Source organism: Sturnus vulgaris, chromosome 6 (assembly GCF_052056855.1).
Source record: "Sturnus vulgaris isolate bStuVul1 chromosome 6, bStuVul1.hap1, whole genome shotgun sequence".
In the NCBI taxonomy this organism is placed as follows: domain Eukaryota; kingdom Metazoa; phylum Chordata; class Aves; order Passeriformes; family Sturnidae; genus Sturnus; species Sturnus vulgaris.
Genome location: NC_142248.1, coordinates 11,423,410 through 11,446,815, shown reverse-complemented (window position 1 = coordinate 11,446,815; position 23,406 = coordinate 11,423,410). Strand labels below are relative to the sequence as shown.

At 43.5% G+C, this 23,406-nt stretch overlaps 1 protein-coding gene across 5 annotated transcripts in view; it reads right to left on the bottom strand.

Moving 5' to 3' along the window:
* MAPKBP1 (mitogen-activated protein kinase binding protein 1) overlaps positions 1 to 23,406 on the bottom strand; it is a 98,706-nt gene that overhangs the window by 44,762 nt on the left and 30,538 nt on the right. For all 5 annotated transcript variants that reach the window (XM_088166990.1, XM_088166992.1, XM_088166993.1 and 2 more), the window contains exons 4-5: positions 1,861 to 1,923; positions 1,232 to 1,289 (exon numbers count right to left, since the gene is read on the bottom strand). In XM_088166990.1, coding sequence (XP_088023116.1) covers positions 1,232 to 1,289; positions 1,861 to 1,923 — 121 coding nt within the window. The remainder of the gene's footprint in view (positions 1 to 1,231; positions 1,290 to 1,860; positions 1,924 to 23,406) is intronic.

The following is a 23,406-nucleotide window of genomic DNA, read 5'->3' as shown; positions in this document are numbered from 1 at the left end:
TACCCCAATTAATTTTCAAACAGAAAAGTTTGTTAGTAAGAAAAGTACCCACTTCATTTTTCACTATTTTTCATTCCCCACATGAAAAGAACCAACCATCAGAAATTTAAAAAAAAAGAAAATAAATGAAGGCACCAGAATCATCAGAACTGAACACTAGGGAGAAATATATGTTACATATATTAGAATTATAATATAAAGGAGTTTTTATTAAATTAAGATTTCTAGAGGGTAGGGCGGCATTAATACATATTACATAAAACCTCACGTTTCCACTAAACAACTAATGACAACATCTAATGATGGAAAATTTATGCTAACTTTCTCTGTGTTGTGGTAGACTCCATCCAAAAAACCCCACTCTTGTCTCTATCCTTTTTCTGATCCATACAGGATTCAGGCCCAGCTTTGAAGCCACCTGGTGACACGACAGCTGCCATCACAGTGACCACACTAGTGACTTCTGGAGTGAAGAGTCTCCACCTTGACAGTTCCAACACAGGACAGTGACACACTTCTCCTCCCTGTGGCTGAGGTTCAGGAGCAGACCTGTCTCACACATGCTCCATCTCTTACACGGGCACATTGACTAGTGGTAAACTGCCATTAATCACACACAAGAGCAAACTGAGCCCAACCATACAGAGATCAGCATTTCTGTGGATTTTTAACATCCAGCAATTCCAGTCTCATGACACAGCCCATGTCTTGAACTTCTGATGCAGAACAGACACACAGTGTACTCATCCTAACTCTCCCCTTTGGTCATATTGGGAAAGAGGAAGCAATTGTTGCCCCCTGCCAAACGAACAATGCCAAACCACAGGCACCAGCATCTTCTGTGACTATTCCTTTTCATTTTTCCTGCAACGATGCTTCAGTTATTTCCTGAAATCCTCAAGGGACAATGCTAAACTCAGGCCAGGATTCAGGACCATCCAAGTACTCTTCATTGATGCTGGAGTAGAATGATGCTGTGTGTCCTTTTGCTTATTTTCACTCTACCTTCAAGCCCACAGATGCCACTCCAGAAGTCCTATCCCCTAAGCTGATGTGTTGAAAAACTCCCAGCAGGAGCACCCAGTGCCACCCATAATCCAGCAGGTCCACTGAACAGTGAGGCAACATTGAAACTCACTTCTCTGTGTGAAAACAGCCTGTTTCTTCCAAGCCTCTCTGCCCTGCTTCAAAAATGCAATGGATAAGGTGCACTCTCTCCTCTCACACTTACCTCTCCTGTAACCAAATATTTTCCATCTGGAGAGAAAGCAAGTGCTGTAATTGTTTTCCTAAAACAGAGAAAATAACACTGAGAAACATTTCTAACGTGTGACTTCATTTCAATACATCATGACTGGGGAATAGGTTGGGACAAACTGAAAAAATGCTAAAGTCACGCATAATAGCCTGACATAATAGTTTTGCTTTGCCATGGGGATTCCTTGCTGCCCAAGTCTCATACAGCAGCCTACAGAAGCAGAAAAGCTCCAAAAGTCGAGGCTCATCATTGCACCTTTATTCCAGGTGCAGGTCCATGTCACACTGCTGGCTTCAATAATGAGGTCAGCATTTTAGGTGGAGAAAAAAGTCAGATACCATGCAGCTGCAGTAAGATCTCCTCCATGGCATGACCACTAGCAATTCCTCTTGGGATCACAATGTTTATGAGGTTGTACTTTGTCAGCAATAGCACCTCATGTGAGAAGAAGCTGGAGTCAAAGCAGCAGGCAGCCTGTCCCCAAGGCAACTCTAACTGAGGGGATTTAGCCCAGAGCAACAGCAGCTCCTGCACTTCAGTCAAGCCATAAAAGTCTTGAATTCACCTCACAGAAAGCAGGTCCAGCTTAAAGCTTTACTCACCTGGAGCTGTTTAGAATATGGTGTTGCTTATTTTTTCTAGGGTTGAACAGCACAACAACACACCTAGATGGAGGAAACAGAAAAACAGAGATTACATCACCACATGCATAAAGATAACCAAAGAGCTATCCTTGCCAGAAAAGAAAAAAAAAAGGCAGCAAAAGTAGCCCCAAAAAGCTGGTTTATCCCCTAATCTCAGACTGAGCTGAGGTTAACTAGAAAACACAAAGCAAAAGAACAGTCCAGAGGGAAATCATACGTCTCTCCCACGTTGAGGAATACCATTTGCTAGTATGATAAATAATTACCTTTCCACCCTCCAGGAGCCCTGAGTCTGATTGTTCAAGCTGGACAGAAAGGTTGACCATGAAAGCTTGTGCAAAGCCCTAATGGATTATGTCCCCTGCCATAAAAGTGACCCTGTGTACTGGGCACCAAACCAGCAGTGTCTGGTCTAAGAGTAAGAAGGTAGGGAAGAAGGAAAGAGGGGATCTTCTGGAAAAGATTTCAGGGGAGATGAAGGGGAAATTAAAGGTATGACCTTAAAAATAGACAGGACAGAAACCACTGAGTACAACACAAGAAGTGACTGGCTGGTTGAGAAGTAAGATACACAACACCAAAAAGCTATTGACCTAAGAAGTCTATCTACATAAACAACTTGCTCAGGGGCCTTGCAGATATCTCTCAGCAAGATGAGCTGCTAAAGCAAGCAACACTAAGCTCCTGGTAAGCAATATAATCACCTCCACTGGGAGCAAAACACCTCTATTGCTGACTAGGGGGGGTAAGGAAGGAGAAGAGACCCCCATCTCCCACTACTCTTGCCCACAGCATATTGCCTTCATGCTTCAGTCCACCACAACTAGACTGACAGGAGTCACAGGTACTGCAGCCTTCCCTGCTCCCCACAAATCCCCTATACACCATTTTTAAATCTTCACCTAACAGCATTTGTCTTGCAGCAGAGCACAGTAACAACCAGTAACAGTATATGCTGTTACAGAATAAAAAGACAGAGTAACAATTGCTCTGATGGCCTTGTGCCCTATTTCTCACTTCACCTCTAAACTAGAAACTGTGAGTTTTGCCTTTCCCTCTACAAGAATCCACTGCTGGAGTTTGGAGAGTCCCAGCTCTTCCTTTGCTGCAGTGTTGGGGGTGCAGTACAGGTTGTCCCTGCTCCGCTGCCAGCAGCCTTTGCAGCACTGAGGATTTCAATCACATCACCATCGTGGGGCTTGCTTGCAACACATGCCAGGCTACAGACATCTGGCCTGAAATAGCCAAGCAGAAAGGCAAGAAGCTGAGGCATCACAGAAATCCACTGCAGTACCTCACCTACAGACCTCAGCAACATTTCCAGACAGGCGGCGTGCACTCATGCACAGGACAAAGCACAGCCTGGCACCACACTGCCTACAACAAGAGCCACATCCCCAGCAGCAGGCAGGGCTGGGAGTGCTACAGCATAGCTCAGTGTTGACAGGGCCCTGCAATGTCTCTGGCATCTCCTCACCTAGCCCTGGCAGCTGACCTTTCCCTTGGTGTGACCAGGCTACACTGCCAGAAGAAGTGTCAATTTTGAAATGGAAAAGAGGACAGAAAAGAGGAGTGACACACCAATACCCTGAGCTGAGAGTCCTTGGCTGAGCCTGCCACACTCCATTAACATTGCTAGCTCAAAGCCAGCATCCAAAGCACCAAGGATGCACAGGATATGCCCTCCCCTCATCTAGACTGCTCTACTCTCCAGCCATACCATTTCACACACCCCTATCCACTCATGCCTTACACCCTGAAGGCCAAAGTAATAAAGGCACCAAACTTCCTTGACAGTTAAAAGGCAGATAGCCATGGTTGGAGATGTAACCTTGTGGAAGAGCAAAGAAAGTATAGATAAGCAGTTTGTTCAGACCAGGATTGATCCTTTTGCACTTTTTGCCCTGGAGAGTTTCAAGTCAAAGCTATGCTACATATTTCTGAGGGATTAGTGCAAAGAAGCAGGTGGTTTGTGATCCATTAACAAGTCAGGGAAGGTTAAGCCCTGCAAATCACAAGATATGAAATAGGAAGTCAGCAGATGTGAAAATCTATCTAATCCTGAGCCTCCAGCTAATCAGAAAAGCAAAGCAAAACCCCATTATGTGGAGTTGGATAGGGTTAATGGACCAAAATTCCACAGAGTTAAAACAAGGATGAATTGTGCATAAAAAAATTCAAGAAACCAGAAAGAATAAAAGGAAGACATGAAATCTTGGCAAATACTTTCCTGCAGCTCTTAAATTTAAGTTTCTGTTTTATTGTAAGGAACTCAGCAGAGAAACAGGACTTCAGAGAAGTGAACACAGTTTAAAAAACAGAGGAAAGATACAAAATATAAACCACACTCTTCAAACCAGGCAAGCAAACAAACCACTTCCTACAATAGTGTAGTGAGCCACAAAGGTCCAGGGCTTTGCAATTATTAACTTACAGGACAGAACTTTTGGCCACTTACAATCAGGAATTTTAGCTCAATGGCATCCCAGAGCACTGTGTGTCAGCAGGCTTCCTCCTCCCTCTCCGAAATTCAGAGTCTACAGGCAGGTAAGAGTCACCATCCAGCTCACACACCAAGGCAAATCAACAAACCACACTGCCTCCTAGTCCAGTAAGGCTATCAAACCTTTGAGAGAGTCAAAGCATCTACTCCTTCCCACTTCTGTTTGCTTTAATCTTACAGTGGTTAAAAGAATAAAAATAACTACCATGGAAAATTAGTTGCATCAAAGAGCATACACCCATCTGACAATCCTCCACCTTTGTCTGCTTCTTTATAAGGCTACATTCAGTATTTTACAGCCAGAGGGATAGGAAAGGATGTATGGTAAGAAAGCATTGAGTTTTTTTATTCACATCTTCCAACTGTGCACGTAGACAAAGCAAAGTGTTTCAAACCCAAAGTTCCACAGTGGTCACATCACCTGTTCCACACACTCCACCCCTTTCCCAAACTGAAGCTTTCATGACAAATTCAAGTGTTCAAGACACCTTTGTCTGAAGAGATATTTCTGAATGCTAGTGCCAACATGTAAATTAAGGCTAGCTCCAGAAACAGCTCACATGAGGCCTACAGAGCCTGGCACACATTAGCTGTTGGGAACATCACTGTTGGCACTCTTGTTTCAGCACAAACCCTACCTCCTCTGCAGCTGCAGACCAGGCTTGATGATCACAGCACCTTTTTAATCCAAAAGTATATTCTGATTTCCAAGACATTTATAGAAACTATTCATTACTGCTGTACAAACCATGTATCAGCCAGTTGAGATCAAGTGTCCTGTTCATTTGCATGCTGGTTCCTGCAGAGGCTGTTGGCACTGGCACACATATTGAAAGTTATTATTTCTAGGTCTGTGGTGCCATCTCACAACCATTAAGCACACCTTCCTGATGCAAGCAGCTTTTATAAACAGCTTGGCTGGGCAATCTCTCCCAGTATGCCTCTTTCTTGTGAGACATCCAGGTAATACAAGGGCAGGACAGAATTAGCTCTCACAGCAGTGTCAAAGGTTTTTACCAACATGAGCACTGTCCATCAGGGAGCCCATTTGTATCAGCCAACAAGAAAGGTTCCTTGCAGAGCTTTCCAAACCTCCATGAAGGCACTCTCTTTTATGGTCACAACTGTGCATCATATATGCAGATGAAAAACAGGGAGGGAGGGGGGAGAGGGAGAGGAAAGGAGGAGATAGGCACAGAATGTCACAGTAGTTTCCATTAGCTCCATCAAAAGCAAAAAGATCCACAAAATATAAAAAGCAAGCAGTTTTCCTAGGCTAAATATCCTATAAGGAGTGGAGAAGAATCAGACTTAAGTATCACATTTACACAAATTTACACACATTTACACATTTATCTGACTCACTAAGTCAGTGGCAGTGGGTCATTCCATGCAGCTCCCCCCACCTTTACTTCTGACTTCTCTCCTACTGGCTTCACTTCTGCACTTACCAAACCATAGTTTCTGGGCATGTTATTCTTCTTATTGTCCTCCTGTTCCCCAGAACATCCCTCTATTATCAGCTGCCTTACCCCAGCCATCTCCTTCCTCAGCAAACTGACAGAAAACAAATTTCTGCAGAAGTCTGTTTTCCCTTTTCCTTCCTCTATAGGTTCCCCTTACATGAGGTTTGGGGAAAATGAAAAGGCTGCAGTAGCATTCCTTTCCAAGCTACCAACCAACTCAGCGTTTCCCTATCTCATGGAACACATGACTGTAGGCAAAGTTCATGTGTCAAGTCCTCCTCTCCCAAATGCATGGAGCCTATGCTATAAAGGGGATGCTGTACAGGCGAAAGATAACTCCATTAAGACATCAAAACAAACATTAGTTTTCTTTTTTCCCACCACAATATACTCCTTTCATGCCACTGCAAGAATAAATTAAAAGAGCACACAATCCCATCCCTTCAAAATTGGTCCATTTCTCAATTTCTGGCTCATACTTTGCTCTCTTCCCCCCACCCGAAGCTATTCAAATGAGAGTGTAATAGCTTCCTATGCACTAAATGCATGGGGGAAAAAAAGACTTTGATAAGAACAAAATCTTTTTTACACTGCATTGGTTGCCATGGGAAGCTTGATCAGAGCAAAGCAGTGTCTACAGAAGCTGGTGTTCATTTTCTATGTGGCACTTCTTCCTGCCAAAAAGCTTCTTTAATTCATAGCCAGTACTGGGAGTGGGTTAACAGTGATGAGAGGATGTGCACATTGACTATGTAACTGAATAGGTATTTTCATGCAAACTGTATTAATTACATGCATGCTGAGAAGAAAGATCTATCTGTTGAGAGGTTAAGAGCTGGGTGTCACTGCCTGAACACAAAAGCCTCCAGAGCTCCCTGTACCAATCTATGATAGAGAGAACTAAAAAGGTGGGAACCTGAAGGTGCAGCTAAATTCATGCTTTAGAAACCAGAGCAGGCTAATGAAAAGCCACGAATACTGAACAAGAAACCCACTGTGAAAAAGAAAGTCAGTGATATATTTTGTGTCACTAAACCAATAGTGTAGAAATTTCTGCTTGCTAAGCAAGGATACACTTGGTCTATTTAAAAGGCTGCATAGCACCCCAAATCTGCAGGAACGGGAGCTCAAGCACATCATACAATAGGGTCTGCTCCAAAAATCACAGGAAGAACTGTGACAAACTAAAGTCCAATTTCTTGCCTCCAATAGCCCAGTCCTAATGAAGAACAGTGCATATTTTAAGATACTTTTCCAGACTCTTTGCTCAGCCTCCAAAAATTTGACTTTCAGAGATCTCTTACAACAGTGTACACCCACACCTAGAGGAGAGAGAGCAGCAGAGCTGAACTGACTTTATAAGGATAATCCCCCAACAGACAAGGGCAGCCTCTGTTCTTACCACCATTTCAGCCTACTGAATTCACCTTGTCCATTACACTAACTGAGCCTCAAAGCAGAGGGCCCTGAAAAATCCCCACCAAAACCTATGTGATCTATGACATCCAGAAAAACAGGCAACTTTCTCTCCCTGTCACCTGGCAAGGATGCTACCATCCTCATGATCTTCTGCTGCCAATGTGGTTTGTGCCTATCTACCTGAATAGGCCCTGCTGCAGATGAGGGGACAGGGCTAAGTGCCAATATGCTGGGTTTGCAATAATTAATTTTTGGTAAAGAAGAAAAGCCCAGGAAGCTTTTCCTCAACTCCTGCCCATGGAGGGCCAACATAAACTCCTGCCATGCACTGCCAACAGTTTCCACTGGCTGCTCTCAGTAGCCCATTTCCACCTGCCAGGCTATATCTTTAAAACAACCAGCTGTGTCTCTAACCTCAAGCTACAGATGGCAGGGAACAGATGCACAGATCTGAAGCAGCATCCAAAACGCTTTAAAAATACTTTAAAAAAACTCAACACATGAACAGATAAAAAGATCCAACAACGAGCAGAGATTGTGACTGTAACATCGACCAACCCAGGCCTCTTTTCTTCCACATAAGGCACCACTGAAGTTTCAGTTTTACCTCAGATGAGAAACTGCAGAAGTTTTCCTTCCTCCTAGAGTGGAGGTGCTGCCTGTCCACATGGGCTGCCAACAGTGATTTCTAGCAGGTCCAGCTGATCTCACTGCAACATATTCTCATCCCCCTGCAACTACTATCTCCTTCCTAACCTACCATGGAAGGTTTTCATGCTATTTCAAGGTCTATTTTTAAGGAGGCAGAGCAGAAGAAGAGGAGGAGGATTTTTTTAATTGGCAACCCTTCTGACACTGGGTAAATATAAGGCAGGGTGATGATTCAGGAAAACACACGAAATGGATGCAGAGAGGAAAGACAGCCTGGATCCCGTCTCCCACTGGATAAGCTGTACACAACTCCAGTGGAGCCACACTGGAGCCAGAGACATGGCAGTAGTGCCCTCAGGAGAGTGATGGCTTTTTACAGAGCTGCACAATAAGGAGCCACCTTTTCTGGGAGGCAAAGAGCTAAGCCAGACATAGATTGTGAAAGACTTGGACAAGAAGTGCATGTAGGGAAAGCAGAGGGGGGAAAAAAGGCCTCAGAGGAAAATGATGAAATTTAAACCAGCTTACTAACTGGGAATCATTACAGTTGCAAGGAAGATGAAAATGTTTCCAGTTAATTGTTATGGCTCACAGCTACCTAGTCACCAGTGATTCAGCAGGAACTTCACCTTCAAAACAACCCCATTCCTTTCAACAATCAAAGCCAGGAGAAGGGCAAAAAAACCATCATGAATGAGAGACCAGGAATAAGACCCTGTCTTGCAGAACCAGGGACAAACCATCTCTGCTGCATTGCAGAATACTCCACCTGTCCTCCAGCCTGCAGCAAAGGTAGGGAGAAAAATGAAGCCACGCAAAGAAGCAGCTGTACTTAGAGAGACTGAAATGTCTGTCAGTCTGCACATCTGACAAGCTTCAAATGAGACAGGGCACTAATGACAAATGCCTGTACAGACACACACATATATGTAGCTATATACACAGACACATGCATACATATGGCTCACAGCTGACTGTAACATTTACACATAGACAGTGAACATTTCTCTCTCCCTCTCTCCAAAACCACTCACTTCCCTAAGGGCAGGGAAGCAATGCCAGCAATACACCTACATGAAGTATCAAATCAACTGGGCTAGGAGTTGCAGAGCTGCATTTTATTTCAGCAGTCTTGCCAAACACCCACAGAATAGTGCAGATGAGCAGCAGCCCCAGGGGTTAGAGCAATGGGCAACTGGTGATAGGTAGAGTGGAGGAACAAAAGGATCACTGAGCTAGTTAATGACCAGAAAACGTGCTGATCAGAGAGACAAGAAAGACTGAGAACCACTAGGAAATGGAGCCTTGAGCAGCATCTGGCTGGTTCCAGGTGTGGCCAAGAGAGATGAAACAAACAGCCAGAACATGGCTCAAAACCTGAAGAGCTTTGCATGCAAGACAAAGAATGCAACTTCTTCTAGGATGAACACCACAGAATCACAGCATACTGTGTTAATTCTTGGGAAAGGACCTGTTTCCATATGTTGAGATCTCCCAAAGTTACAGCTCTCCCAGGCACATCAACAAGAAGAAAAGAACAACTATCTGTCCTGACAATCCAGCCAAGACACCTGCTTTGGGGATCTCTTGCTCCCCAGTTGTGCTCCACCCCTCCACAGGCTCTCAAGATCCAGTCCCTCTTCAATCAGTATCTGGCTGACAGCCTCAGACTTGCCATTTTCAGCAACAGGCTACAAGTTTTTTACTGAATCTCAAAGGCCTTGGGCTTCCTGGGTTTGCGTGCTCTGAACTCTTCCTGACCTGCTTGTAGCTCTGTTTTACTTGGTTGAGCTGTGACAGCAATTTCTCTAACTGACCAGGTGTCTATAGATGATTTGTTTTAGCTCTGTTTATCTTTTGTGGAGTACAACCATAGTTTTATATAAACAACGTTAACCAACAGCTATTTTATGTAGACTGAGATATTTACAACTAATGACTGCAGAGTGGAGAAAAATGCAGGCATGGTGTAAGAGCAGAGGCCTTGAGAAGTGGAGAAGCAGGATGCAGTGCAGAGGAGTACAGGAATGGGATGATAAGAGAGGAGGCACATGCTTGCCATTGGAGACCAAACTGCTGCAAACAATTCACCCACTGTCTCTTAAAAAAATACAGACCTGGAGCTGAAAAAAAACCCCAGTTTTTAGGGGTAGCAAATAAAACAAAGAAAAATTATCCAAAAATGCATTAAAGACACCACATATAGTGAATTCCAGAAGCATTGTGGAGTTGTACATGTGCAAGATGTGCAAGTGCATTAGCAAACATATGAAAAATTACCCAGCTGAACCCTGAGTAAGGAAAAAAAAACAAACAGTAAAACCCACTTCATACTCTTCCCAGATATGGGCGACAAAGCTGAAGATTTGCCCTCAATAGTTGACTTTAAGATCCAGAGGAGCAGCATAAGGATGAGCATAACACCAGGAAAACCAAACAGAAACAAAGAAATGTATTACAGTTTAAATTGCATTATTATAATTATTGAGACATTTTTATATAGAATTACCCTAATGCATTATTAGTCCTTCTTTTTCTGTCATAATTAGTGGTAAAGTAAAATGATTCTTGAATTAGAGTGTCATGAATTCAGTTATACCAACAATAAATTCCTCCCATTTTTTATTTATGCACATACACAGCCCGTATATAAGGGGTGCTTCCTCTTTGCCCACGAACAACAAAGCCCAAGGGAAACACCTCAGAAAAAAAGAAAAGATACACATACAGGGGAAGAGAAGGCAATGAAAGACAAGTTCAAGAAAAAAAAAAATTAAAATTTTAAAAACATGCAAAGAGCAGTTTAGAGGGAAAAGCAAGAAAAAGAGAATTTAAGTTTACAATAAAATTACTGCAGAATAATCAAATCTGCCATCAAGTGCTGAACAAATTCAGCTTTCTAGCCCAATGGTATAACAAGAGAAGATGGGAGCTCTCTGAAGGTACCCTCCTGGGATCAAGCAGCTCTTTGCAGAGATTTGCAGACTCAGCTGGGATTACACAGAGAAATCTGGCTCTACACTTCAGGTTTGTACCAACTTCTCTGCAAGAGCAATTGACACCATGCCATGAAGCCTCAAAAGCTGAATATGTGAATGTGTCTTCCTTTAAAACCAGGAGTCAAAGGAAAAATACAACCTGCTTTCAAGCAATTGGCCAACACCTCTGTTTCCAGTAGCATGCACAGCCAGAGTATTCCCTCATTGTGCCTGAGCAGCTCAAGAGCAAGGAGAAAGATCCATATATCAAACTAATCATCTGGGGCACACCAACATGACAGCTCATGGCTCATGCCTCAGGGCTTTAACTGTTTTACCATGAGCACAAAGTGTATCAATATTAAAATGACATCATTCAAAGGAGCAAAACAATGAAATTTAATCCTCTCTGCCAGCTCCCCCCCACCCCCACCATCTCCCTGAATAGTTACAGGTGGGGTAAGGTAGTGGGCAGACCCCTCCAAGGTCCATTGACCCATTATTGATCTCTCCTGCATTCCAGAGTAGGCAGAAAAAGCCCCCACTGCAGCAAAGAAACTGGAGCAGCTTTTCCTCTTGAATGCTTCAGTAAGCATAATCCAGGACGTATCTCTGCAAGAGTGTCAAACAAAAAAAACCACCACCCAAACAAACAAACAAAAACCCACCACAACAAACAAAAAAACCCAAACACACAGAAAAAGAAATGCTTCTTGGAAAGCATGAAGTTAAAGAATTACTTGTGCAAATAGCCAGTTGTTTTCTGCTCCTCTAGGCATGAGCAAAGCTCACAGTTGGCTTAGGCAGCAGGCTGCCAGATCCACAAAAAGGCACTAAAGCCTCCTGCCAGCCCTGCCTACTCAGCACCCTACAAGGTCAGGCTGGCAGATGCTGAAAGAAGGGGCAGGGGGGGCCTGCTCCTCCCCACAACTGTGCACACCACAGTACACAGGAAGCTTGCTGCAGCTCCCAGGCCCAAACATCCACAGCTCATGCCAGATCCCTCTCCCAACCTTGCCACTTCTCACAGATGGAAGAGCTCAGACATTGCCAGATTGGCAAAGTTCGATTCTACCCATGTTATCTTTTTAGAAACCTTGTGACAGTTCTGCCTTTAACGAAAGATGAACTTCTGCTTTACCTCTATTTAAGTATAATACACGGCATTTTAAATGCACTGAAATTTTTCTTTGGAGTAGGTAATGAGCATCACTTGTCAGGAGATCTGAAAAGACAGCTTTCCTGGAAGGAGAAGCAATCATGTTAAAACTCAGTTTTGCTTTCTTGTATATCTACATCTCCTGTCACAGGGAAATATTGTCAGGTTAGAGTCCAAGACAAAAGTACTTCCTAAAAAGTATTAGGGCAGTATTGAAAAAGTATAACAACTGACTCCAAAGGCAAGAAATTGGCTGCTATCAGCTCTGTCTTTGGCTGCCAGCTGAAAAAAACTTTCAGGTGCACAACAGGCCAATGTGTGCATGCATTGCAGGGCACATCTTCCACTGCAGCAGGGCCAAGTCCTACCACTGGTTCCTAAGCAATAGTCAGGGCATGCTTACAATAAACAAAATACACTATTTCTTGGCACTTCTTAGCTAACATCCTAACACGATGCTCTTTCACCCTTAACTCGTTGCTTTCTGACACTGAGTGAAACCCAAGACCATATACAGGGCCGGGTCTTCCAGAAAGAGGAAAATGAGTGACTCCCTGTTGTTCACACCTGGTGAGGGGATATGTCCTTTGGACTGTATGTACTTCTTTTAAGTTAAACTCTGATTTGTGTCAAGGTTGCCAGGAGACACAGTGCCTGTTTTGAGATTCTTCGAAAGGGTGGAGCTCAGCTGAGGCGGCTGGTATCTCATTTTCATCCCAGACTTCGCTATTCAGTCCCCACTCCCCCCCTCCTTGCTCTTATGCAAGCTCAGGACTTGGCTCACAGGCCAGTGGTGTTGCTGCACCAAGGCACCGGTTGCTAGGAGGTGTAACTGGAGAGATCCAGAGCAGGTAGAGCAGAGAGCAGGCTGCTACCTGCAGGTACACAGGCACTGGTCTCTGTCCCCCTCCTTTCTCAGCTAATGGGCAAACCCCAGCAGGCTGCAGAGCTTCAAGCTGAGGAAAGGCCTACATGTTCCAAAATAGCTGAGGTACTGAGAGCTTTGCAACACTCCTTTATTTCACTAGCATGCAATAGCTTTCCAAACCTGTCAAAGCTTCCCACTTGCAGAGCTCTACCTGAGTGTTTAGCTCTGTTATTAAATAAAGCAGTCATGCTTATTTTCTTGCTTCCATTTCTTTGCACATAAACTGCAAGTTTATGACCCTCACCACTGGACTGCTTCCCCAGCCTCCTCCTCCCCTCTCTATTTTTCTTTTAAATAGTAACTTCCCTTTAGTTCACATGCTGGTTAATGAGATCAAAGCACAAAGTAACAAACTGGCCATCTACATGGGATTATTACCAGCTTGCCTCTCAATTTAAAAATCCAATTGACACACTCAAGGATTGAAGACAGTCAGGGTTTCTCTTAAGGCAGGTAAAATCAGATCTGTTCAATACAATCATTAAAACAGCAACTGCTGTAGCTATTGTGACAGACATGATGGCACTTTCCTTTTGAGGGAACTGGAATATTTGTCCTGGAACTAGGATGGCAGCAATAAGAAGCATGTACTATGTAGTTTTCCTTAATACAGTTTGTCAGGCAACCCAAACAGCAACAAACTTGCAGGACTCCTCCAAAAAGCCCTACCTTTCCCTGCTCACAGCCTTGGGAATCCAGCACAGAGAGATTTCAAGGGCAGTTAAGTGCTTTTGCTGTGACAAGAATTTTCATTGCAGCCTTGCAAAGATAAAAGCATTCCCATTTCCCTGCTCTTAAGTTTTTCATCACTAACATTTTTGGCAACAGCAAGAATCCACACTAATATTAATCATCCTGTGGACTCAGCTAATACTTTTGCCCCCCAAGAAACATTGCACAAGCAATGCCTGGATCTGCCACACCAGCTGTGTGGGACAGAAGCTACCTAACTACTTGCCCTACCCACAGTACCCAACTTCATTTCCAGCTCACTCACACCACTGCAGCATCACATACAGAACAAAACCCCTCTCCAAGGTTTTCCATCACTGGTGGGAAGAGCACATGCATACTGCCTACACAGACAGTGCAAACAAGGAGCCTTCTTTGGCACATAATAAGGGTCCTGCAATTCATTCTTACACTAAAAACCATCCCCAACTTCACCAACAGCTAAGCCCAAAAATTGCTTGTAGTCAACACAATTGTGGTGCTGAAGGGTCAGAGTCCAAAGGTAATGAGTAATCAAAGAATTTGCATTTTAAAGCATTCTGATGTTTAAAAAAAAAAAAAAAAAAAAGAGGAAAATGTAAAATATACCACTGAAGAGATGCTTACATGAACTCCATCCCATTTCCTTCTACGAACCATTCTGAGAGCATTTCTTTCCACCACTGCCCCGTTTTGCTCTTCTGTCTCTCTAAGAACCAGGCTTGCTCAGCACTTGGAACAGGTGAAAACAGAGACACAGAAGGAGTGGAGCCAGTAGCATCTGGTGTTTTTTGTCATAATCATGTCCTTAACTTTCTGTGTGTACATGTACCACAGCATCAGCTGAGCTCATGCCCCATTCGTGGAACCAGCTGGGGGACTTTGAGCAGGAGCATCACACTGCAGAGGCTCTGAAAGGCAGCAAAATGTGTCCTTGTGGGCTTTACCACCTGGAGGGAAGGTTAATGTGTGGTCTTGGGAGAAGAGTGTCCAACCTAGCACAGGTAAGGATTGGTACAACACAGCATCTTCCACATTATCCTTTTTTTTCCTTTTTTAAAAATATAGTCATTATTTAATACCCAACTCTTGTTATCTATAAAGGAGAAAATAGAAAACTATTGCTTTTATTTTTAGAAAAAGGTGCAAGCTGAGAGAAAAAGTGATTTTCCCTATCAGCCAGTCTCATGACAGACTAAAAATATAAAGAAGTCTGTTCCCTATGCCCTACAATACACTGGCTTTTCCCTATTGCTGGCTTTTTTCAGAAAAGTCTTCCTGTCCTTTGGACAAACCCTCAGTACCATTCCAAACACAGAGCAACAAAGAATACAGAACAACACATTTTGGGTGAGACCCCACCTGAGGTACTGCATCCAGGTGTGGAATCCTCAGGACAGGAAAGACACGGACCTGTTAGAGCAGGTCCAGAGAAGAACCACAAAAATGACCAGAGGACTGGAACACCTCTCATGTGAGGACAGGCTAAGAGCTGAGTCTAGAGAAGAAAAGGCTCCAGGAGACCTTAATCTGGCTTTTCAATACTTAACAGCAACTTACAAGAAAGATGGAGACAAAGCTTTTAGCAACCTATTACTGTTGTAGTAGGAAATGGGGGGAATGGCTTTAAGCTGAAAGAGAATAGATTCAAATTAAGACTTTTTTACAAAAAAAAGTAATGTGCTGAAGCATTGGAGCAGGTCGTCCAGAGGAGTGATAGATGAACAAACTAGTTTAATTGAAGATGTCCCTATTCACTGCAGGGTGGGTTAGACTTGATGGCCTCTAAAAGTCCATTTCCAACCCAAATTCTATGACTTTCCTGGACTCAACCTTGCAAATTTGAAGGTGACAATGAGAAGCAAGAATAGAGTTACCAGATCACCTCTGAACTGAACTCAGTTCTCTGCTCAACTCAAAGCAGTGTCCCCATATCCTAAGGAGATCCTCAGGCTGCTCTTTCTGGAGAAAAGCATCTGCCTCCTCTCATATATTCTCTTTCTCTACAAATTTCCCATGAACAGATTTGTGAAACATGTCCCAAAATGTTTCATTTCAGTTGGACCATTCTCTTGAAAAATGCTCAATTCAATCTAGATATCAAAAACCATCTGGCAGTCTAAACAAGTCAAGGTTTCTTGTTGTGGCTTTTGGGGGCTTGGTTGGGGTTGGTTGAGGTGTTCTGGCTTATGTTGTTTTGTTTTTATAAACAGCAGCAAACTTTTACTAAGGGCCACCAGACTTCAACTTTGATTCACCCCTAAGTGAATCAAAGACAGTGGGCACTGCCTGTCACAGGTCCTGGCACTGGAAGGGCTGCAAGAAGAGACACAGATTGTGTTCCTTCTGGGATAAGAGGTTCTGTAGCCAGACAGGGATGCAGCAACGTGCTCCTACACTGAGATCAGCTGCAAAGTCCAGCCTTTTCCAGGTGCCTGACAGAAAGGAGGAATTACAAAAGCATGGATGAGCACAGGCTGATTCCAGATAGAGAGGGGTACACGAATAAATTTTTGGGAGAAAGGGCTCATATCACATGGCTTCTCTTGAAAGATGGGGAATAAACACAGATACATTGGTACCTGGAGGCTTGAAGGAGGATGCCATATCAGACCTATTGCTGATGCCAGATCCTCAAATAGTAACTGCAGGATAAAGCATCACATTACATCTCTATTTGTCCCAAGCGGCGGGCTACAGAACAGTGACCCAGCCCCTTGTAACCTGAAGGCTGGATTAGTGTAGGGCACTCAGGACAAGCACCCAGAAGCTCTGTGTGCAGGAGAACAGCACTCTGTGTACAGCACAGAGGTCTCAAAGGGACCTGGCAACACCAAACATCAGCACTGCCCTGACTCGTCTTTCAATACCAAGAGTGACACAACGTAGAAGTCACACAAGGTCTGAAGCCAAGCATTCCACAGGATTTCCAGTGTCCACCATGAGAGCTACTCCACAGCTGGCAAAGATGGAATTAACCAGCTCCCCATCCAGCAGCTGAGCTCTCAGACTCAGCAGCTCAGCCAGCTCCCAACACATTCCCTCCAGCTGTCTGACAGCACCCCAGTGCTGCAGTCTTCAATGAATGCTGCAGTACTTTTGATACATATTTCGACTTTTTGACAGTCTCCCTCTGGTTATTAAGAAGTTTTTCTGCCCAGCTATTTTGAGGTTTTGTCCTATTTTTCTCCCTTTTCTGCTGGGCAACAGGTTTTCTGCAGGTCTGAAGCTCCACATCTATCTCATTATTTAAGATTCTACCAAATATTATGTCCTCCACTGTGTGTCAAAGGTAAAGAACTTTAATTAATTAGACAAGAGATGAAAAGCAACCACACACACACACACTAGGGAACTGGCTGATGAAAACTTCCTGGAAGTCAATTTAACAGGTTTGACTCCAATTCTGGTAAAGACTTAAACCAGGGGAGTTTGCCTATAGCTCCAGGTGATTGCTAGTATTGTTTCTTTTGCTTATTCGTCTTCTCTTCTGCCAAACCAAGCAAGGTTATGGCTGAACTGATTAATACACAACTGTTGAGCAAACAATTCTATTTTGTAGGTGCAGTTTTATTAAAGACATGGATTCAATGTGGAAGTGTCTCCAGTACTCACAAAAAGGGAGACCAAGAAAAAAAACAATGTAGAAATTCCTGTCTAGCTGTTATGAACATGTGGAAACAGCTCACACAACGAAGAGTGCCCCTACTCCAGCAGGCAGGACCTTTCCTATCTGAAGTGCAGTGATGGGGATTCAGAACTGGATCCAGCTGCTACCTATATTTGAAGAGGGCAATTGCTCCAGACTGCATGACTGTTACTTGTGAATGTCATGGGTCAGCTGCAAGAGAGCAGAGGAGAGGCCATAGCCCCCTTAAATCCACCTCTGATAGTTAAAATATCAGTTACAATTATTTGGCCTGAGAATAAAGCACTATTGCAAAGGATTATTTTGTCCCAAGTGCAGAGTTCACTCTCTTGCCAGATAGTAAGACTTCATCAGCCTTCTTCAGCCCACCATTCTTCTCTAAATCTACTTCTTCAGCTATTCTCTCCCCTCCTCATAATCTACATTACTAAAGGGAAGTAGTGAACAAAGTATTTTACATCTCAAATCTTCAGGCCTCAGTACAGATACATTCCTTTCTCTCCACTGGGTATTTAAGACACGGAGACTTGAGAGACAAGTCTCTCCCTGCTTCTTTCTGAGAAATCTGCTACTGCTGGGGAAGGAAAGGGAAAGAAGGACTTGGCTACTTTTTATCATCTTTTTGGACAAATCTTTTTGAAACCCAGTGTTGTTCACTTTTGACGCAGAAAATTTGGTTTGGTTGTAATGACCCAACTCAAACCAACCTGCAGAACAGATTCTAATTACGTTTAACGATCTCACTCTTAAGGGGATTTTCTTATCTTCATCTCTGAGCCCATCACCACAATTGTGCCAGCTGGAAAATCTCCCCAGATGGCCTGTTAAGCACAGTAGCCTCACAGAAGAAATGAATTAACAATCCAGATTCCTGGGAAATGAGGAAGGGAAAGAAGTCTAACTCTTGAAAGGCAACTGTCCTGTTTCAAAGAGGACAAAGCAAGCTGCCTCTGATGTGACCAAAGATACTGATACTATTTTATGGAAGGTTTCTACATCTTCACAACACCACAGGATTCTCCTTTACAAAAGAACAGACAAAGAAAACACAGAATTTCTCCTTCAGAGCTTTTGGTAAGTAAACTTGAGGGAGGCAACACCAGTAGAAATGGATTTATCTACTGGCAACCCAGCAGGCTCAAGTATTTCAAAATCCCTGTACCAATTCAGGCTGCATTTGGGCTACAGCCCAATAGCATTAGAGTTCATGCTAAACAAAAATCAGTGAAGAACTGTACCTGCACAGAGCAGTAGAGCTTTGCTCAAATTGCACATGTACCATGTACTGGCTCTATAAGGAATAAAGGATTCCTTCTGTGCATCTAGAGTTTTCTAAACACAACTACCATTGTGGCACCTAAAGAAGGAGATCAATTAGTTAATAAAAACAGGCACTGAAATAAGGCAGGAATATTTGTTATCTTACAAATTAGGATTTCGTTGTCCATGTCACCACTAATTCTAGCCTGGACAAAATGGTCATAAGTCTTGAAAAGATCCCAGTTCAGAATAGAATTTTGCCTCATTCACCATCAGTCACCTGTTAGATTTGCCTCTCACAATTTGTTACTGCACCTAACTGGCCAAAACCCTCCACTTCAAGGAAGAAAGAAGGAGCAAGGCAATATCATACCTGGTCAAGTTATGCAATGTTTATCCTAAATGTCATTCTTCCATTGTGTGTTATATACAGGTTAAGGTAAAGGGAAATCATTCTAAACTGATAATTTATTACCTTGTGCAGTAATCTATCTGTATAATAATGGAAAATTGTGACTAAAACTTTCCAAGAGACTCTACATGTGGATGGCCTGGAAACCACTCAGCCTTACTGGAACTGGAAAGAGGTATTTGAGAGCAAACCAACAATCACTTCTAGAAAAGAAAAAAAATCTTCATTCTTTCAGCTTCCAGAGGGATTTACCACTCAGCTATGTCAGACAGCTACACATGTGTTGAGCAGGCCCCTGGATGTATTAAAACCAATTCACTCATTTCCTGTTCATCTCCTTCCTCCCTTTGCTGTGGTAGAGACCATCATCACTGCCTGTCAGTGCAGGACCTGACAGCCAGGATGGTTATGACTCAGAAGGGCTGACAAAGTGGCTTCCACTCCATACTGCAAATCAGCTGAGGATGAGGGGTGCAACAGGGAAAGATACAGTGAAAAGAGCTGAGACTGTGGCTGGATGTTGCTGCAGTGCAGGCACATGAGAAACTGCTGCACTGACATGCAGCATGCACAGCACAATTGCAGTAAAATAAAATTTGACCAAGACAACTGTGCAGTTTTCTGATTTGAACACTCATACAATCATTTGCTTTGGAATATTACTTATCCTATCTCCAAAACAAAACAAACGAACAAAAACCACAAGGTGATAAAGCTGGACAAAGAACAACTCTCTTCAGCCAGATCATGCAGCAAAAAGTAGCAGGAAAAAAGACTCAGTATCTTCATTTTAACTTGGATCATCCATCTCCTATTGTCCCTCCCTTCCTATCTACAAATAAAGATGATGCATTGTGAAATGGGACAGAATACAGGGGCATCCAAATCGTCTTCAGCAAATGTACTGCACACACACACACAGATAGCCAGGGGCCTGTGCCTGTACTGTCTACAGTAATTTCTGAGAGAAAGCCAGAGAAACTCATTTTACTATGTGTCAGAGAGAATTCGCTATATTAAACCCGTATCTGCCTTTAGCAGGAGCTGCTGTACATAAAGAACTACGCAAGAGCAGAAAGGGGAAAAGAATAAAGAATATGCATGTTGAGACTGATCAACTCAGCACATGTGCTATATATCAAATACCAGTCTTCCCAGCAAGGAACACTAATGTAAAAAATCCCTGCAATCTATCAGAGTGGCTCCAAATTGATGAGCAGAACTAGAGGGATGCTTAAGCTGACCAGAGCATAACAGCATAGTGTTTAAAAGGCATTGCACACTAAAGGCACAAAGTGCTATTTTCCTGCTCCTCAGAAGAAAAAGCACAGGGTGCTTCCTCAAACAGGCAAGTGCCTCACCTGAAGATCAGGTTGTCAACCAACCATCAGGATCAGCTGAGAGCCAAGAAAAGAAGAGTAATGAGACGTAAAATCAGTCAACCAGTCACACCAACCTACAATGCTTTAAAAACAACAGTAAACAAAACACCAAGACCAGATAAGCTGACTAAAGCTATCTTAGCAGCTGGTCTAGAATTTAAATGATAGACACTTCACACACCCTTTTTCCCTTTTTTAATGTTAGTCATTCTCAGAGGATTTTCTTAGTTTTGTTTCTCCTCCTGTTTCTAGGAAACAGAGCCTCAACTAGCTACTGCAAAAGAAAAAAAAAAAAAAAAAACACCTCAGAAGAGAATAAACTGAGAGGAGCAGGGAGAATGCAAAGCAGGGTAATTAAAACAAAAGAAGGTGAGAGCATTGGTCCTACCACAACACGTAAAAAATTACTTCGATTTCTGTACCCTCCTCACTCCCCTCACAAGAACAACTTTGCTACTCACTGCAAAACCCAATCAGAGATCCAATTAAGCAACTTTGGGTTTGTTTCCCTTGACAGTATAAACTCGGTGAATGCAGGCAGCAGATGCAAGACCTTTGCAGAGGATACAATTTTCTCTCACATGTTGTCTTATCTCCCAAGACAGCAGCTTTACATCAAAGTGGTAGACTGGAATACCTGCAGCACTCAGTGCCTTTAGCCCTTTACCACTGACACGAAGGAAAGATCTCCTGTAACACAAGCATCCCACAAAAACCATACCAGGATCAGCACAGCTGCTGTCTCACACTGCCAGAGAAGAAACCTCATTAGGGTGAAAGCAGAGAAAGGATAATACGTGCAAAAGCCACTGGGAAGAAAAGGAAAATACAATATAACACTCAGCCCTTTGGCACCACAGTGGAGTTGGAATGAGTTTTGTTGCATTGGGAATTGCTTCTTTCATCAGTTTAAGAAACTTCCCAGGAGACTCAAACTCCAAGCAAGAGAAAACTCAGAAAAAACAATCACTTTTTTTTTATTATTATTATTTTAGGCAAACCAGAGACCCAAATCAAGACCATGCTCAAAGAATGCCAAAGCTTCTTATGCACAAGTCCTCATTCACATAGCTGCTTGTATACCTGATGTGGATGAAGTCACAATGCCTGGGGCAACTGTTTTGATCTCAACCAAATCAATCTAGGTATGTTGAAAGTGTTCTTAGGAAAATACAGCAATGTTACATAAATTCAGCTTTTAGGGGTAGGACTGGAGGAGCAAAGCACCTGCATGTCAGCATTGCAAAACCTCAGTACAGGAGCAGTGGGATGGGGAAACCACTGGAGTACAATTGAGGATGACCAAGTTGAATGGACAGGTCACAAAACAACTGTGCATGAGCCACACCCAGTCTGCTACATCAGACTCGGGTAAGTAGTTTGATGTCCAGTAAATGCACAATTCTGTCTGAGCAACAGAACCCAGATGGTCATAACCACTGTCACAGGGTCTGTTTGGGCCCCTGTCACCAGTGGTGTCCCCAAGGTTCAGTACCGACCCCAGTGTTGTTTAACTTGTTCATCAGTGACTTGGATGAAGGAGCAGATCCCTCCTCAGCAAGTCCACTGATGACACAAAGCTGAGAGGAGTGGCTGGTAGCCCAGAGGGCTGTGCAGCCCTTGAGAAGGACCTGGACAGGCAGGAGAGATGGGCAGGGAAGAACTGTCTGAAATCCAGCCAAGGCAAATGCAGAGTCCTGCACCTGGGCAGGAATAACCCCAGGCCCCAGCACAGGCTGGGGGCTGACCTGCTGGAGAGCAGCTCTGCCAGGAGGGACCTGGTGACACCAAGGTGTCCCTGAGCCAGCAGTGCCCTTGTGGCCAAGAAGGCCAATGGTGTCCTGGGGTGCATCAAAAAGAGCAGTGCCAGCAGGTCCAGGGAGGTGATCCTGCCCCTCTGCTCAGCCCTGGTGAGGGCATTTCTGGAGAGCTGTGTCCATGTCTGGGCTCCTCAGGACAAGACAGACATGGAGCTCCTGGAGTGGGTCCAGCAATGGGCTATGAAGATGATGAAGAGCCTGGAGCATCTCTTCTGTGAGGAAAGGCTGAGAGAGTTGGGCCTCAAAAAGAGACAACTGAGAGGGGACCTCATCAATGTCTATCAGTATGTGAAGGGAGGGTGTCAGAGGATGGAGCCAGGCTCTGCTCTGTGGTGCCAAGCAACAGGACAAGAGGCAATGGGCAGAAATGGATGCACAGGAAGTTCCACCAGGATAAGAGGAAAAGCTTCTTTAATGTGCAGGTGACAGTTCAGTTCTTTACTGAACAGGTTGCCCAGAGAGATTGTAGAGTCTCCCTCACTGGAGATATTCAAGAACCATCTGGATGCAATCCCATGCCATGTGCACTAGGATGACCCTCCCTGAGCAGGGAGGTTGCACTGAATGACCCAGTGTGGTCCCTTCCAGCCCCACCTATTCTGCAAGTCTGTGTAATTCAAATAGAAACAAAAATAAAGAAAATTAAGCCAGTGTATCAGAAAGGCCAGGATTCTTCCAAATCAAGAGAAATTCACTGGAAATCAGAATTAAAAAACAAACAAACAAACAAACAAAAAACCCCATCAAACAAACAAAAAAAAAAACACTAAAAAACCAACAAAACTCAAACCGAATATGATTATTAGATTGTGAACTCAAGACTGCCTTGACTGCAGCAAATCACAACAGTATCACAAAACGGGGCAGCCATGGCACAAAAGCAGCAAGTCATAAAAGCCTTTAAACTTTTAGAACACACATCTAGTATATTCCTGCCCAGGCCATGAAATGTTACCATCAACAAGTAAGGACAAGAATTCCCTTGTAAAGCCCTAAGGAAACACATAACCTTTTAATTAGCCAAAAGAAACCTCAGGTGTACTCACACTTGATTAAATCAATGTCAGGCATGCTCATCAAAGGACATTGCTATTAACAAAACTAACCTATCTTCAACTATGCAAGAGCCCAAAATACCTGTTTTCTGCACTCATTTTCTTCTCTCT